The sequence below is a fragment of the Salvelinus sp. IW2-2015 genome, unplaced genomic scaffold (assembly GCF_002910315.2).
Source record: "Salvelinus sp. IW2-2015 unplaced genomic scaffold, ASM291031v2 Un_scaffold2057, whole genome shotgun sequence".
Taxonomy (NCBI): Eukaryota; Metazoa; Chordata; class Actinopteri; order Salmoniformes; family Salmonidae; genus Salvelinus; species Salvelinus sp. IW2-2015.
In genome coordinates, this window is record NW_019943401.1 from 8,006 (window position 1) to 26,792 (window position 18,787).

An 18,787-nucleotide genomic window follows, 5' to 3' on the forward strand; every position below is an offset into this window, starting at 1 on the left:
CCGTTCTCCGTTCAGCTTCTACGGGCAGCACAAGGGATGTGGAGGACTTTTTGTCGCCGCTGTACAACTGCACAGCGAAAAGGGCCCCCCCAGCCGCGTCTCATAGCTCAGCTCCAACAGTTCCCAGTGGGCTCCCATGAGGCAGAGAGGGAGTGATTAGTTGCTCCCCACCACATAGACAGGAAACCGCGGGCCACGCCAGTGGACTATTCAACAAAATGGCCCGGGCCTATCTCTGCCTGACCAGGAGCGAACCAATCTAGCCCCTGACAGCGGGATGTTCAGCAGGTTTGGAGCGCAGAGTCCATCCACAGCGACCAAGGCAATAACTTTGAGTCCCGTAGTTGTTCGCCACCAATTGAGAGGCTGGGTATGCACAGACCCCCACTAACTCCCGTCCATCCTCAAAGTGATGCCTTGTTGGAGCTCTTTCAAACAAAACGCTTGCGACAGCAGCTGGCCAGTCTGTCTCTTCCAAACACCCAGCGTGACGGGGACAGCACCGCTGCATATGACTGTCTCATGGCATGCCGCTCCCTGCCAAGACTCCACCTCCTCACCATCCACCACCAGACCCACACCACCAGTTCTCTCATCTTCTCTCTTGGTCTCTCTCATCTCTCTCTCTTCTCTCTCTCTCCTCTCATCAATCAATCCAAGGGGCTTATATTGGCTATGAAAACATGTGTTAACATCCAAGCAAGTGAAGGTAGTAATATACAAAGTCAATAAACAATAAAACATGAACAGTTAAACATTACACATACAGAAGTTCAAAACAATAAAACCATTACAAATGTCAATATTATATATATGCTCGAGTTTGTTTTTTTGTATAACAATACAAATGGTTAAAGCACACAAGTTAAATACATAGAACATACAATATTATTACAGGTGTTTTTCTTCACTGGTTGCCCTTTTCTTTGAACAGGTCACAAATCTTGCTGCTGTGATGGCACACTGTGGAATTCACCAGTAGATATGAGTTTATCAAAATTGGATGTTTGCGAATTCTTTTGGGATCTTGAATTCTGAGGAAATATCTCTCTAATATGGTCTACCATTGGGCAGAGGTTAGGAAGTGCAGCTACAGTTTCCACCTATTTTGTGGGCAGTGGACATAGCCTTTTCTCTTGGAACCAGTCTGCCTACGGCTGCCATTTCTCAATAAGCAAGCTATGCCTCACTGAGCTGTACATATCAAAGCTTTCCTTAAGTTTGGAGTCAGTCACATTGTCAGATTCTGCCACGTGTACTCTCTGTTAGGGCCAAATAGCATTCTAGTTGCTCTGTTTTTTGTAATTCTTTCCAATGGATCAAGTAATTATCTTTGTTTCTCATGATCTTGTTGTCTAAACTTGTGTGTGTCCTGGCTACTAGGTGTGCTTGTGGAACAGAGCCCAGGACCAGCTGCTATGGGACCTTCTCCAAGTTCAATCTCTCTGTAGGGCTGATGCTTTATGGAAGGTTGGGAATCGCTTCCTTTTAGATGGTTTAGCCCCATTGTAATTAGATGGTATCGCTCTCTCCTCTCCCTCTCTGTTCTCTCTCTTCTCTGTCGTCTCTCTCCTCTTCGGTCTCTCTCTCTCCCTCTCTCTGTGTCTCTCTCTCTCTCTCTGCTCCTCTCTCTCTCTCCTCTCCTCTGTCTCTCTCGTCTCTGTCCTCTTCTCTCTGTCTCTCTCTCTCTCTGTGTCTCTCTCTCTCCTCGTGTCTCTCCTTCTCTCTCTCTCTGTGTCTCTCGCTCTCCTCTCTGTCTCTCCCTCTCTCTCTCTCTCTCTGTCTCTCTCTCCCTGTCTCTCCTTCTCTGTCTGCTCTCTCTCTGTGTCTCTCTCTCTCTCTTGTCTCCTCTCTCTCTCTTCTGTGTCTCTCTCGCTCTCTCTCTGTCTCTCTCTCTCTCTCTCTGTCGTCTCTCTCTCTGTGTCTGCATCATCCCTCTCTCTGTGTGTCTCTCTCTCTCTGTGTGTCTCTCTCTCTCGTCTCTCGCTCTCTCTCTGTGGGCTCTCTCTCTCTCTGTCTGCTGTCTCTCTCTCTCTCTCTGTGCTCTCCTCTCTCTCATGTGCTCTCTCTCTCTCTGTGTCTCTCTCTCCTCCCTCTCTGGTCTCTCTCTCTTCTCCATCTCCGTGGTTTCTCTCTCCGTGTTCCTCTCATACTCCGTGTCTCTCTCTCTCTCTCTCTGTGTGTCTCTCTCTCTCCGTAGTCTCTCTCGCTCTTTGTGTCTCGCTCTCACTCTGTCATCTCCTGTTCTCTTTCCATGGCGTCTCAGCAGTCCCCAAGACTTCTGATGAATTCTGTCAGAATGGTGTCCTTCTTTCAACCCTGAGTGTTCTAGGAGGAACTGATGGCCTACCATGCAACCACCACAAAACAGGTAATAAAACACAACAACATCCTACCACCAGAGATTGATACAACACACGCCTACCATGCAACACCACCAACAGTATAAAACACACACATACACTGACCTACCATAACCAGCCACACAAAACAGGATAACAACACACTGCCTACCATGCAACCAGGCCACACAAACAGGTATAAAACACACAACATACACTGCCTACCATGCAACCAAGCCACACAAACAGATAAACACACACACATGCCACCATGCAACCACCCACAAACAGAGTATAAAACACACACATACACTGCCTACCACTGCAAACCACCACACAAACAGTATAAAACACACACACACAACTGCCTACCACAGAGACTGGAGAATACCACTCTGCCGACCACAGATATAATACACTCTGCCTACCACAAGGACTGGCATAATACACTCTGCCTACCACAGAGACTGGATAATTACACTCTGCCTACCACAGAGACTGATACAACAACTCCTTACCACAAGATGAAATACACATCTGCCACCACAAGACTATACAAACACTCTCCATACATTTACATTTAAGTCATTTAGCAGACCTCTTTCCAGATCGACTACAAATTGCCTCCACAGAGACTGATACAACACACTGCAGCTGTCTCATGTGTGGTTGGTCTCCTAGGGAGTCCGTTGTTCTTGAACAGTAGTCCAGGCTTAGACCCCTCAACCTGCTACAGGTACCACTACCTCCCCTCTGCTCTCCCTCTCCCCCCCTCCTCTCTCTTCCCTCTCCCTCCGCCTCCCTCCTCTCTCCTCTCCTCTCCCCTCCGCCTCCCTCCTCTTCACACTGGACAATGGGCTGTATCCCAAACTAGATCAACCTTCTGTTCTCTCCTTCTCCCCTTTCATCCATCTCTATTGTCTTTCTCATTCTCCTCCTTCTCTCTCTTCTCCCCCCATCTTCTCTCCTCTCATCCCCCATCTCTCCTCCTCTCTCTCATCCCTCCCTCTCCTCCCCCACTCTCTCTCCTCCTCTCCCCCAACTCTCCCCCTCCCTTCCTCCCCATTATCTCCTCCTCCTCCCCCATCTCTCCTCCTCTCTCTCATCCCCCCTCTCCTCCCCCATCTCTTCTCTCCCTCTCTCTTCTCTCCCCCAGATCCCGACATCCTCTGATCTTTTAAACTCTCTACAGCAAGCAGCAGCATTGTCCCAGTTCTCTCCTCAACAGAATCAGTCTGCTACATCCAGCCACAGCAGCAAGAGACATTGGTACCACACACCTTCTGCTCAGTCAGGTCGGCTACGTTCCAGCCCACAGTAACCTCGTCACCCAGGCTATTGTTCACAGCACATCATCACAACTACCGGTCCAAAATTTTAGAGGAACCTTCTCCATTCCAGGTTTTCTTTATTTTTACTATTTTTCATTGATAGAATAATAGTCAAAAACGTTAAATAACACCTATGAGATCATGTAGAAACCTAAAAGCAACAAAATCAAAATATTTTGAATTCTTCCAAATCCACTCCTTTACCTGATGACAGCTTTGCACACATATTGAATTCTTCACAGCTTTCTGAAGCTTTTTCAACAGTCTTGAAGGAGCTCATTTCACATTGCTGCCATAATAGTTGGCTTTTCCTCACATCTGCGGGTCCAACTCATCCAACATCTAAATTGGATGAAGTCGGTGATATGTGGAGGCAGGTAATCTAGATGCACGACCCATCATCTATCCTACTGAGTCAAATAGGCTTACAAGCCTGGAGAGTGTTTGGGTCATTGTCCTGTTGAAAAAAATACTGACAGTCTCACCAGCCAAAGCAACATACACTCCTCCCTCCATGTTAGGTGGGAACCACACATGCGCAGATTAATCTGTCCACCTATCTGCGTCTCAGCAAAGACAGCCGGGGTTGAACAAAATCTCATGAATGGACTCATCAGACCAAAGGACTTTCCACCGGTCTAATGTCCATTGCATCGTGTTTTGGCCAAGCAAGTCTTCTTCTATATTTTGGTGTCTTTAGTAGTGGGGTTTCTTGCAGCAATATCGACATGAAGCCTGATTCTACACAGTCTTCCTCTGAACAGTTGATGTTGAGATGTGTGGTTACTTGACTTGTGAAGCTTTATTTGGGCTGCAACTTAGGTACAGTAACTCTAATGAACTATGCCTCTGAGATGACTCTGGTCTTCTTTCCTTGAGGTCCTATAGAGCATTTCATCATAGCGCGTTGATTTTTTGCATAGCACTGAACCGAAATTAAGTTTCTTGAAAGGTTCCTAGTACTTGATCCTTATTCATTAAATAATGATGGACTTTCGTTTCTCTTTGCTTATTTGAGCTGTTCTTGCTATATATGGACTTGTTTTTTACCAAATAGGGCTATCTTCTGTATACCACCCTACCTTGTCACAACACAACTGGCTCAAATGCATTAAGAAGGAAAGAAATTCACAAATTAATTTTACAAAGCACACCTGTTAAAAACATTCCAGTGACTACCTCATGAGGCTGTTGAGAGAATGCCAAGATTGTGCAAAGCTGTCATCAGCAAAGGTGGGCTACTTTGAAGAATCTCAAATATAAATATATTTTGATTTGTTTAACAACTTTTTTTTGTTACTACATGATCCATATGTGTTATGTCATAGTTTTGATGTCTTCACTTTATTCTACATGTAGAAAATAGTAAAAATGAAAAAAACCCTTGAATGAGTAGTTTCTAAAACTTTTGCCGTAGGTGTCAATATTAAGCTCACAGCAACAAAGTTGTCTCTTGGAGATGACCTCTAACCTCTGCCTGGTTTAGGTGATCAGGGTCACCAGGTATGGTGCTCAACAGATGCTGTCATCAACTGACTGGAGTAGGAGGCTTCATGTCCCACAGACAGCAGTAGGACACACACTCTAATACACTCTGTTCTGTTCTCTCTCGTCTGTTCTTCTGTCTCTGTCGCTCTCTCTCTTCCTCCTCTCTTCTCTTCCTGTCGCTTCTCTCTCTTCTCGCTCTCTCTCGCTCTCTCTGTCTCCTCTTTCTCTCCTCGTCTCTTCTCTCTCTCTCTGTCGCTCTCTCTCTCTGTTGCTCTCTCTCTCTGTCGCTCTCTCTCTCTCTCTGTCGCTCTTTCTCTCTGTCTGTCGCTCTCTCTTGCTCTCTCTCTCACACACACACACACACACACACACACACACACACACACAAACTCTTAATCGCTTACACAATCTCTCTCTTTGTAAATGTTTGACTCTTTCTTCAGTAACACGACCTGTACATTTTCACCAGTCAAACTGAAAACAACAAACAAGACATTACTGATGTGTTATCAAATGTAGTACTATAGCACTGGCCCAACGGTGACAAGTTCATAGTTCAAAAGCAATGTGTTAAGTGCAACATTTACCATAAACCTCTTTGTAATCTGATTAGTAAACTGAGCAATTTGTGAATAGTTGCCTCTTTACAAGGCACATTGTTAAATAAAAGTCCCTCACTGTAGATCGCATACACAATATATACAAAAGTATGTGGACACTTCTTCACATTTAGTGGATTCGGCTATTTCAGGCACACCCGTTTCTGATAGGTGTATCAAATCGAGAACACAGCCATGCAATCTCCATAGACAAACAATGGCAGTAGAATGGCCCGTACTGAAGAGCTCAGTGACTTTCAACGTGGAAACCTTCATASGATGCCACCTTTACAAAAAGTAAATTCGTCAAATTTCTGCCCTGCTAAACTGTTATTGTGAAGTGGAAATGTTTAGCACAAGAWCTGTTCGTCGGGAGCTTCATGAAATGGGTTTCCATGGCCGAGCAGCCGCACACAAGCCTTAGATCACCGTGCGCAATGTCAAGCGTCGGCTGGAGTGGAGTAAAGCTCACCGCTATTGGACTCTGGAGCCGTGGAAACGCGTTCTCTGGAGTGATGAATCACCCTTCACCATCTGGCAGTCCGACGGATGAATCTGGGTTTGGTGGATGCCAGTAGAACGCTACCTGCCAGAATGCATAGTGCCGACTGTAAAGTTTGGTGGAGGAGCAATAATGGTTTAGGGCAGTTTTTCATGGTTCAGGCCCCTTAGTTCCTGTGAAGGGAAATCTTATCTCCAGAGCACACAATGACATTCTTGACAATTCTGTTCTTCCAACTTTGTGGCAACAGTTTTTGGGAAGGCCCTTTCCTGTTTTAGCATGACAATGCCCCCGTGCACAAAGCACGGTCCATACAGAAATGGTTTGTCGAAAACGGTGTGGAAGAACATGACTGGCCTGCACAGGAGCCCTGACCTCAACCCCATGGATCACCATTGGGATGCATTGGAATGCCGATTGTGAGCCGTGCCTAATCGCCAAACATCAGWGCCCGACCTCACTAATGCTCTTGTGACTGAATGGCCACAGGTCCCCGCGGAAATCTTCCAACATCTAGTGAAACCCCTTCCCAGAAGACTGGAGGCTGTTATAGCAGCAAAAGGGGGGGTACCAACTCCATATTAATGCCCATGATTTTGGAATGAGATGTTCCACGAGCAGGTGTCCACATACTTTTGTTCATGTAGTGTATCAGTGTCCCTCACTGTAAATCAAAACCTGATAATCCATTTACTACAGTAGAAAGACATCCGACCAGTCACTCTGTTCTGCTCTGTTCTGTAGTGTGTTTGTAAAGTAACCTGTAAAAAGGTCAAACTGATGTAATAAGTCAAAGGTCAAACTACACTTCCCCCACTTCTCTGCTACATTCTCTCCTTTTTTTTGTTTCTGTTGTTTCCTCCCACCCCACCCTTCTTTTTTCCCTCCGTCTTTCGTCCTTCCTCCTTCTCCACCCTTCCACTCCTCCTTCTGTCCTCCCCCGCTTTGTCGTCTATCCTCCTCTCCTCCCTCACCAACTGATCCTCTACCTATATCCCCGTTTTCCTTTGCTACCCCCTGACCTGGCTTCATCCCTCTCTCCCTGCCCTGTCCTCCCCTGCCATCCCTAACTGCCCCATCGTTCTGTCTCTCCTCCTCCTCTTCCACCCTCTCTCCTCCCTCCTTCCTCCTCCCTCCCTCCCCTTTCCCCTCCTTCCTCTCCTCCCTCCTCTCCCTCCCTATTTCCTACCTCCTCCTCCCTCCCCTCTTTTCCATCCTCCCTCCTCCTCCCCCTCTCCTCCCTCCCTCTTTCCATCCTCTCCCTCCCCCTCTCTCTTTTCCTAACACTGCCACTCCTCCCTCCATCCTCCCTCCATACTGTACTGTAGTGGCGGTCCCAGTTAGGCTGCTGGTCTGGATGGCTCTGGTCCCTCCCTGCCCTCTCCAAGGCTCAGCCAGCGCAGATACAAGTAATGCTCACACACTACTAATTATACAACCTATTATACATCACAGATGTATATCTATAAATAGACGATATCATATATACATATCTATACACAGACTGATATATTATACACCTATAATACAGACTGTATATCTATAAACTAGACTGATATATCATATATTATACACCTATAAAATCGTTACATACATACTAATATCTATATTATAACATATCTAACAATCTATATTATACAATGTCGATAACATACATACAGGACTGTATTATCTATAATTATATATCTATAATTATACACCTATACTACATTGAAGTTGGAAAGTTTACATACACTTAGTTGGAGTCATTAACCTCATTTTTCAACCACTCCACACATTTCTTGTTAACAAACTAAAGTTTTGCAAGCGGTTAGACATCTACTTTGTTGCATGACACAATAATTTTTCCAAAAATTGTTTACAGACAGATTATTTCACTTATAATTCACTGTATCGCAATTCCAGTGGGCCAGAAGTTTACATACACTAAGTTGACTGTGCCTTTTAAACAGCTTGGAAAATTCCAGAAAATTGTCATGGCTTTAGAAGCTTCTGATAGGCTTAATGACATAATTTAATCAATTGGAGTTGTACCTGTGGATGTATTTCAAGGCCTACCATCAAAACTCAGTGCCTCTTTGCTCGACATCATGGGAAAATCAAAATAAATCAGCCAAGACCTCAGAAAAAACATTGTAGACCTCCACAAGTCTGGTTCATCATTGGGAGAGCATTTTCCAAACGCCTGAAGGTACCACATTCATCTGTACAAACAATAGTGCGCAAGTCTAACACCATGACCACGCAGCCGTCATACGCCTCAGGAAGGAGACCACTTTTCGTGTCTCTAGAGATGAATGTACTTTGGTGCGAAAAGTGCAAATCAACCCAGAACATCAGCAAAAAGGACCTTGTGAAGATGCTGGGAGAAACAGGTGCCAAAGATATCTATACCACAGTAAACAGAGTCCTATATGGACATAACCTGTAAAGGCCGCTCAGCAAGAGAGAGCCATGCTCCAAATACCACCATAAAAAAGCAGACTTACGGTTTTGCAACTGCGACATGGGGACACAAGATTTGTTATTTTTTTTTTTAGAAATTCCTTGGTCTGAATAAACAAAAATAGGACACTGGTTTGCATAATGACCATATATATGTTAGTAGGAGAAGGGGGAGGCTTGCAAGCTGAAGAAAACCATCCCAACCGTGAAGCACGGGGGTGGCAGCATCATGTTGTGGGGGTGCTTTGCTGCAGGAGGGACCAGTGCAATTCACAAAATAGATGGCATCATGAGGAAGGAAAATTGTGGATATATTGAAGCAACATCTCAAGACATCAGTCAGGAAGTTAAAGCTTGGTCGCAAATGTGTCTTCCAAATGGACAATGACCCCAAGCATATTTCCAAAGTTGTGGCAAATTGGCTATAAGACAACAAAGTCAAGGTATTGGAGTGGCCATCACAAAGCCCTGACCTCAATCCTGTAGAACATTTGTGGGCAGAACTGAAAACGTGTGTGCGAGCAAGGAGGTCTATAAACCTGACTCAGTTACACCAGCTCTGTCAGGAGGAATGGGCCAAWATTCACCCAACATATTGTGGGAAGCTTGTGGAAGGCTACCCAAAACATTTGACCCAAGTTAAACAATTTAAAGGCAATGCTACCAAATACTAATTGAGTGTATGTAAACGTCTGACCCACTTGGAATGTGATGAAATAAATAAAAGCTGAAATAAATCATTCTCTCTGCTATTATTCTGACATTTCACATTCTTAAAATAAAGTGGTGATCCTAACTGACCTAAGACAGGGAATTTGTAATCGGATTAAATGTCAGGAATTGTGAAAAACTGAATTTACATGTATTTGGCTAAGGTGTATGTAAACTTCCGACTTCAACTGTACATACATACTGCATATCTATAATTARACATCTATATACATACAGACTGTATATCTATAATTATACATCTATATACATACAGACTGTTTATCTATATTATACGTATCAGGTTTAATCGGTCACATACACATATTTAGCAGATGTTATTGCAGGTGTAGCAAAATGCTTGTGTTCCCAGCCCTAACAGTGCAGTAGTATCTAACAATTCACAACAATACACACAACTCTAAAAGTAAAAGAATGGAATTAGGAAATATATAAATATTAGGATGAGCAATGTCAAAGTAGCAATGACTAAAATACAGTAAATTAGAATACAGTATATACATATGAGATGAGTAACGCCCTATGTAAACATTAGACATATCTATATTATACGTATCTATACATACAGGCTGTGTATCTACAGTATACATATCTATACATACAGACTGTGTATAGCTATATTATACATATCTTTCCATGACATAGACTGACCAGGTGAATCCAGGTGAAAGATATGACCCCTTATTGATGTCACTTAGTTAAATCRACTTCAATCAGTGTAGATGAAGGGGAGGAGACAGGTTAAAGAATGATTTTTAAGCCTTGAGYCAATTGAGACATGGATTGTGTATGTGTGCCATTCAGAGGGTGAATGGGCAAGACAAAAGATTTCAGTGCATTTTAAACAGGGTATGGTAGTAGGTGCCAGGCGCACCGGTTTGAGTCAAGAACTGCAATGTTGTTGGGTTTTTCACACTCAGCAGTTTCCCGTGTGTATCGAGAATGGTCCACCACCCAAAGGACATCCAGCCAACTTGACACAACTGTGGAAAGCATTGGAGTCAACATTGGCCAGCATCCCTGTGGCCAACACTTTCGACACCTTGTAGAGTCCAAGCCCCGATGAATTGAGGCTGTTCTGAGGACAAAGGGGGTGTAGACCTGCCGACATGCACGCATTTTGGGTACCAACGACGCAATTATCTGCCCATGTACGCAGGTACCGATCCTTGACTTCGACGATGTCATTTACAAAATAGCCTCCAACACTCTACTCAGCAAACTTGATACAGTCTATCACAGTGCCATCTGTTTTGTCACCAAAGCCCCAAAAATGACCCACCACTGCGACCTGTATGCTCTAGTCGGCTGGCCCTCGCTACATATTCGTCGCCAAACCCACTGGCTCCAGGTCATCTATAAGTCTTTGCTAGGTAAAGCTCAGCCTTATCTCAGCTCACTGGTCACCATAGCAACTCTCACCCGTAGCACGTGCTCCAGCAGGTATATCTCACTGGTCACCATAGCAACTCTCATAGCAACTCTCATAGCAACTCTCATAGCAACTCTCAGAGTCTCCGAGCTCTTCAGTAAGGCCATTCAACTGCCAATGTTTGTCTATGGAGATTGCATGGCTGTGTGTTTGATTGTTTTACACCTGTCAGCAACGGGTGTGGCGGAAATATCTGAATCCACTAATTTGAAGGGGTGTCCACATACTTTTGTATATATAGTGTATCTACTAGGGGTGGGACGGTTCACCAAACCCACGGTTCGGTACACATTTCAGTTTTTGGGGTCGCAACAGGAAAATTTAAATGCAATTCACAATGTTGCTTGCATTGTCTGTTGGGCCTATCAAGTTTCCATGCTGTGTTTGTAACCATATGGGAGGTGGGAATTTACTAGTTGCGAAGTCGTAAATACCAGTTGGATGCTTTCATGTGATTTGAACTCGTGACTTTCATGTGATTTGAACTCGATGAGAAACGCAGATTGGCTAATTGCCAACAATAAACTAAAAGTACAGATATCATGCTTGTAAATCAATTTTAGAGTTTTATAAAATGCATTAATAGATTGCTTTTTATAAATAATGTTTTGTTGCATTTAACTGGCGAAAATGCTGTTATAGAGGCCATTTCCTTAGTAGTTGACGTCAGAGGTCACCATGTGGGAGAAGTGGGTGCTCACGATGATAGACGAGTTTCCCACTAGTAATTACCAGTTGGAGGGTCGTTCWAGTGGGTTTTTCCKAGTCGTATGTGGTAAATTCCCACTTGGTTGCGAACACAGCATGACACCGCCTCCTTCGGTGCCTGGTGGGTCRGTGCTATCCGGGATCTTTGGGACGTCCCTACCACATTTGAAGTTACAATGTAAAATGGTAAAGAGTTTTAAGGTTAGGTAACGGTAGGGGTTAAGGATATAGYGTTTAGGGTATGGATGTCCCAAGGATGCCGGATAGCACAGACCGTGCCAGATGCGCACTTGTGACTCTCATAAAGGAGGCGTGTCAACATATTTGAGGTGTTGGCAGCTGCATAGGCTATTCTCGTTGACGTTTTATCCCACAGCTCTCTGTACATCGCCGTTGTAATCTACTGGGAAGCCAAAATGTTCCCAAACTGGAGATTTTAAATATTAATGGAGGATCCTCCTGGTTTATCGACCCCATCCTCGTCGTCATACAGACTAGTTTTCCGCTGCCGCCTCACCAAAAGGACAGTTTGAAATACCCCAGTTAGAAGTTGTTTTATTAACGTGCGTACAGGCTCTAGTTGTTTTAAACGGAAAAGGCGGAAATTTAGTTTTTAGCACAGATTTACTCAAGATGCAACAACGCAGTGTATGGTAGCCTAGTGGTTAGAGGTTGGACCAGTAACCGAAAGGTTGCTGATCGAATTCCCCGAGCTGACAAGGTCCAAATCTATCGTTCTGCCCCTGAACAAGGCAGTTAACCCACTGTTCCTAGGCCGTCATTGTAAATAACAATTTGTTCTTAACTGACTTAAATAAATAACATTATTCAGATTCCACTCGAGCTCAAAAATAATAAATGCGGGAGCTTTGACATCATAATCACTTTGACATCATAATCACTTTGACATCATAATCACTTTGACATCATAATCACTCACCCGGATCCCTTCAACGCCTGCAGACAATAATCTGAGCAAGAAGACTTCTCCACCTAACATGCTCCCAAAAAATACATGTCTATTTGGATCCTATTGCACTACTAGATTATACAAAACAATGTTTTTTTTATATAATCACTACCTTTGCAGCACCAATCGTTTCAAATAGTTGTTTTTTTCTTCTCTTTATTCAGTAGCTACAGGTCCATTCCCTTCTCATTCTGAGCCCTGTCATCCGGTTTAGTTTATTTCTGTTGGATTGAATAACATTCAAGTAGATATAGGAGGTTTGGTTTTACTGCTTTGATTAACAATGTATTGCTTCCACATAAAGCATTAATTAACAGATATTTAAATGTTGTTTTTTTGTCCGATAAATTTCATAGAAATTTTGTACCTTTTGAAGTCAACAAAAAAATGTAATCGAGYACAGGTATTTCATTAGAAGTTTTAACACACAAAGCATGAGTTAAAAAAAAAAAATAATAATAATAAATTGTATCTATTCTCACCCCATTTAACTAAGTTAGTCTTGTTGGAAAAAGAAAAGCACCATTCAAATTGAAGTTGCTGACTTACTTTACAAACTCTGCTGGTTGCTTAGCATGGATTGTCTGTTGTTGCCGGGGTCACAGTTAATGAAGATCTTTCTGCTTCCCGGGTCATCTTGGCCCAAAGAGAGGCTCACTTCCTTTCTGTCTGTGTCACTGGTGCTGCTTGACTGTGCCACCCCCTGCTACACTCCTAACAACCTGTCCTTACCCCCTCTCCCTCCTGTGTTGAGCCCATTTCACCTCTCCCCGTCTCCTAACCATTCCTCCCTGTCTCTCTACTCCTCTATCTTCTCCCCTCCTCTATCTTCCCACCCTCCCTCCCTTCACCCCTCCACACTCCCTCCCTTCACCCCTCCACACTCACTCCCTCCCTTCACCCCTCCACACTCCAAGCTTCATCTCAGCTATACTAACGCAGAGCATCCTGTCTGTCTGACTACAACACTGGTATATGCTATAGTATGTTGTTAAACTGAGAGGATGGGTGAACATGTTCCCTGGGCCTCCCATTAGTACCAGAGCCTGTTTAATCATTAAGTGAAGTATATTCCTTACTCTCTTGATTTTCCTGTATAGGAAAGCTCTGTTTATACAAACCAAGAATGATTTCCTCCCATTAGCCTAGCTACATTTTCTTAATAATCAACTAAATGTGTCAAGACTGCTAGATTATCACTATACTGTTATAGTTCACGTGATGCTCTAATTCTGATACTGTTAATAGCTTCACGTGATGGCTAATCTGAATACTGTATATAGCTTCAGCGATGCTAATTGATAACGTTATAGCTTCACGTGATGCTTAATTGATCTGTTGAATAGCTGCACGTGATGCTAATCTGATACTGTTTATAGCTTCACGTGATGCTAACTGGTACTGTTATAGTTTCCGTGATGCTAATCATTATCTGTTATGGCTTCACGTGATGCTAATCTGATCTGTTTATAAGCTTCACGCATGCTAATCTGTACTGTTATAGTCTACGCGATGCTAATCTTGAATACGTTATAGCTTCACGTGATGCTAATCTGATACTGTTATAGCTTCACACGATGCTAAATCTGATACTGTTATAAGCTTCACGCGATGCTAATCTATACTGGTTAGGCTCACGTTAATGATACTGTTTTTCACGCGATGCTAATCTGGATACTGTTATAGCTTACGCGATGCTAATCTGATACTGTATATAGCTTCACTGCGATGCTAATCTGATACTGTTATAAGCTTTCACGTGTGCTAATCTATACGTTGAAGTTTCACTGATGCAATCATCTATACTGTGTATAGCTTCACGGATGCTAATCTTTATTCTGATACTGTTATAGCTTCACGCGCATGCTAATCTGATACTTTAAGCTTCACGCGATCTAATCTGATACTGTATAGCTTCACTAGATGCTATGCTGATACTGTTATAGCTTCACACGATGCTAATCGATACTGTTAGCTCACCGATTGCTATCTGATACTAAGCTTCACGCGAGCTAATTGATACTGTTATAGCTTCACGCGATGGTAATCTGATACTGTTATAGCTTCACGTCGATGCTAATCTGATACTGTTATAGCTTCACGTGATGCTAATCTGGGTGCCAGTCTGCTGTTATGACAAAAGGTCCAGATAAAGGTACCCAGAGTGTATTGCCTTGAACTGACCTGTTATCTCTCTCCTCCCTCTCTCCCTCTCTCCCTCCCTCTCTCCCTCTCTCTCCCTCCTCCCCTCTCCCTCCCTCCCTCTCCCTCTCCCTCCCCCCTCCTCTCTCCCTCCCTCTCTCCCTCTCTCCCTCCCTCTCTCTCCCTCCCTCCTCTCTCTCTCTCCCTCCCTCCCTCCCTCTCTCTCCCTCTCTCTCTCTCCCCCTCCCTCTCTATCTCTCCATCAGTTGCAATTCTTTGCACCAAATGCAGCAGCAAATGGCTATGAGGGGGGCGGGGCTCCGGGGGCGTCGCCCACGGCTACATTACGCCAGCAACCAAGAAGCAAGTAAGAGGAAGAGAGCACACCGCAGCCCACCCCTAATCATGACGACCCCCTACAACACACATTAAAAATGACCCCCAGCCATCTGGTGAGCAATGCCATGGCACCTCCCCAGATTCATGGAGAGAAAACCAACCCCCCCTTCCCTTCATGAAGACATGAATGATCCAAACTGCACTCTTTCCTCCCTCACTGTGGAGACTCTCTTGCCTCCCATCTCCCTCACTGTGGAGACTCTCTTGCCCCCCAACTCCCTCCCACTGTGGAGACCTCTTGCCTCCCAACTCCCTCATGTGAGACTCTCTTGCCTCCCAACTCCTTACTGTGGACTCTCTTGCCCCAACTCCTCACTGTGGAGACTCTCTTGCCCCCCAACTCCCTCCCACTGTGGAGACTCTTGCCCCATGTCCCCTCACTGTGGAGACTCTTGCTCCCAACTCCTCCACTGGCTTGCCCATCCTCACTGGACTCTCGTTGCCTCCCAACTCCCTCACTGTGGAGACTCTTGCCTCCCAACTCCCTCACTGTGGAGACTCTTGCCCCATGTCTCCCTCACTGTGGAGACTCTGCCCCATGTCTCCCTCACTGTGAGACTCTGCCCCATGTCTCCCTCACTGTGGAGACTCTTGCCCCATGTCTCCCTCACTGTGGAGACTTACAGGCCCCAGTCTCCCTCACTGTGGAGAGCATACAGGCCCCATGTCTCCCTCACTGTGGAGACTACAGCAAAAATACTTGTTATTTTGTGACTGAGAGAAGATGAAAGTTATGAATGTAATAACGGATAACACTTTTCTCACCCAGCATCATAACACGTTATGTCACGGTCATAACATGTCATAACTCTGTCATGACATATATTTAGACCTGTTGTGACATATATTGTGTTACTATGCTGTTTATGACACCTACATATGTGTCAAACCTACCACACACAAGGCAAAACATTCCATTGCATCCGTAACCTACGTTGTGAACAGTACATTATATAAACATTTTCTGAAATTCACCATATTAAATATGAATTGTAATTGCGTACACATTGATGTCAGACGTGCACCTAGGCCAATGCTCTGTTGTTGATGACTGCAGGACAGACACCCTCGTGACTGACATAAGGACAATGTACGTGATTGGACTATCTGATTATGACGTCATAAAGTGTATTTTCTACAAGTTTTTGAAAAAATATGATGGAAACAAAAACATGACTATAAAGAATTCATTACAACAAAGGATTAAGAAAACAAACTTAAAAAAAAAAAAAAATTAAGTAAACTTGGCCTAGGGAAAAAACTGATTTGAATTAGTGTGGGTTTTGACACTTATGCGGGGGTCATAGCCGGCCATACAATAATGCAATATGTCACACAAACAGGTGTAAATATATGGTCATGACAGTGTTATGACCATATTGAACGTTATGACACTGGGTGTCACCAATAATGATTTTTTGGTATGGCCGGCGTGTGAGCCTGAACCAGGTTGTCCCGACGACCATAGAACTGGTTTTTTAGAAACAGAACCTAGCGTTTTTAAAATAACCTATTTTTGAAATGTGTTTAGAAAATTAAGATGCGTTCTTTTGTTAGTGGGAGGTGTTTTCCTACCCGACTGCTGTCCGGTTATGCCACTGTGTCCCTCCCTATGGTGGCTCAAACAGAGCCTAACCCATGGACGGACACTGACTGCACAGCACAACTCAGAAGACTCCTCGTGAACGACCGTGCCCGATTCTGCATGYCTTTGGMTGCATCTGAAAATGGTACACTATTCCCTTCATAGTGTACTACTGTTGATCAGGCTCTGGTCAAAACTAGTGCACTGTAGGAAATAGTGTGCCATTTTACAGTCACAGAATAGCTCTCTCTGCGGGAAGATGATCTTGATGCCGAACACAACAGAGAACTTGTTTTCCCAGCATGCAATTGCTGAGTGCGTTTTTCATATGGCATTTTCTTGTACTAGTGGGGACGGCTGGGCAGTCAAGGACAAGTGTATATTTGTGTGAGACATTTCTGGGATACTGAGGCAGAATGTTTTAAAATGGTCTTTATCAGCAGTTTATTGTGATAAAGAAAATATATATTGACAGGAAAATACAACTTTTAGAGAAACATAAACGTGTGTGTGTGTTTATTTCGGTGTCTCGGCGCTCTGTATGACTTTGTCGATGAGTTTGCGGACCTCCTTGTGTCTCGTCGTGGCTCTGCTGATACAATCRTGAAGCTTCTCACCTGATAATGATGTACCACCTGGAGAAGAGGACAGCAACAACAGAGGAGAGTTTTCAGACAACAGCTGACCTGTGAACTTGAGTTCTTTTAAGAGATCAGAAAGTATTCACACCCCTTGAACCCCATTGTTGTTACAGCCTGAATTCAAAATGGATGGAAGTCATTTCTTTCCTCACACAGCTACACACAATATCCCATAATGATAAAGTGAAAACATGTTTGGACATTTTTGCAAATTTGAAAATGAAATACAGAAATCTATATTTTATTCACACCCGTGAGTCAATAAAATCACCTGTGGCAGTGATTACAGCTGTGAGTCTTTCTGGGTAAGTCCAAGAGCTTTGAACAATATTAATATTCAAGCTCTGTCAAGTTGGTTGTTTGTCATTAATCAAAACTAACTGGGCCACTCGGGAACATTCAATGTCTTAGTAAGCAACTCCAGTTTATATTTGGTCTTGTGTTTTAGGTTATTGTCCTGCTGAAAGGTGAATCTCTCTCTCCCAGGGTCTGTTGGCAAGCAGACAACCAGGTTTTCCTCTAGGATTTTGCCTGTGCTTAGCTCTATTCCGTTTCTCTTTATCCTAAAAAAAAAACTCCCTAGTCCTTGTAAATGACAAGCATACCCATAACATGATGCAGCCACCAACACGCTTGAAAATATGAAGTGGTACTCAGTGATGTGTTGGCTTGCCCCAAACATAATGGTTAGTATTGCCACATTTTTTGCAGTTTTACTTTACTTTTTTGTTGCAAACAAGGAMGCATGTTTTGTAATTTTATTCTTCCTCATTTTAATGGCTGTGATAGTTCTCTCCTAACTTTTTTTTATATCACCATTGGTGAAATCCCTCTCCGGCAACTGAGTTAGTAAGGACACCTGTATCTTTGTCTTGATACACCATCTGAAGTGTAATTAATTACTTCACCATGTTCAAAGGGATATTCAATGTCTGCTTTTTTTTTTTTTACCCATCTACCAATAGGTGACCTTTGCGAGGCATTGGAAAAACCTCCCTGGTCTTTGTGTTTGAAATTCACTGCTCGACAGAGGGACCTTACATATACTGTAATTGTATATGTGGGGTACAGAGATGACGTAGTCAAATCACAAACACTATTATATCACATGCAACTTATTAAGCATATTTATACTCCTGAATTTAATTTAAGGTTGAATACTTATTGACTCAAGACATTTCAGCTTTTAATTTGTAAACATTTCTAAATAGATAATTCCACTTTGAAATTATGGGGTATTGTGTCTAGGACAGTGACAATCTTAATTTAATCAATACATTAATTTTTTATTTTTTTTAAATCAGGCTATAAACACAAAAATGTGAAAAAGTTAAGTAGTCTGAATACTTCTGAATGCACTGTATATTGGGGGAAGGGGTTTAYGCTTGTTTTGGGACTGGGTTGAGAAGGGTGGATTTGGTTCTGGGCAGTGAAGACTAGGGAGGGGCTAACAAGAAATATTTCAAATGTTATT

The 18,787-nt window shown here is 43.5% G+C and overlaps 1 protein-coding gene and 1 long non-coding RNA gene across 3 annotated transcripts in view; both read right to left on the reverse strand.

Moving 5' to 3' along the window:
- Positions 1-15,099: 15,099 nt before the first annotated feature.
- Positions 15,100-15,738, reverse strand: LOC139024948 (uncharacterized). 2 transcript variants are annotated; one of them, XR_011476344.1, is made up of 4 exons: positions 15,677-15,738; positions 15,531-15,618; positions 15,323-15,360; positions 15,100-15,288 (listed from the first exon to the last, which is right to left on the reverse strand). It is a non-coding gene; the product is annotated as an uncharacterized lncRNA (long non-coding RNA). The 2 variants fall into 2 exon arrangements; XR_011476343.1 differs by lacking the exon at positions 15,323-15,360 and having other exon boundaries at positions 15,100-15,312; positions 15,547-15,618.
- Positions 15,739-17,089: 1,351 nt separating this feature from the next.
- The window catches only part of exosc8 (exosome component 8), a 25,903-nt gene continuing 24,205 nt past the window's right edge, over positions 17,090-18,787 (reverse strand). The window contains exon 8 of the mRNA XM_070439946.1: positions 17,090-17,383. Within this exon, the coding sequence (XP_070296047.1) occupies positions 17,189-17,383 (195 nt within the window). The 3' untranslated portion in view covers positions 17,090-17,188. The remainder of the gene's footprint in view (positions 17,384-18,787) is intronic.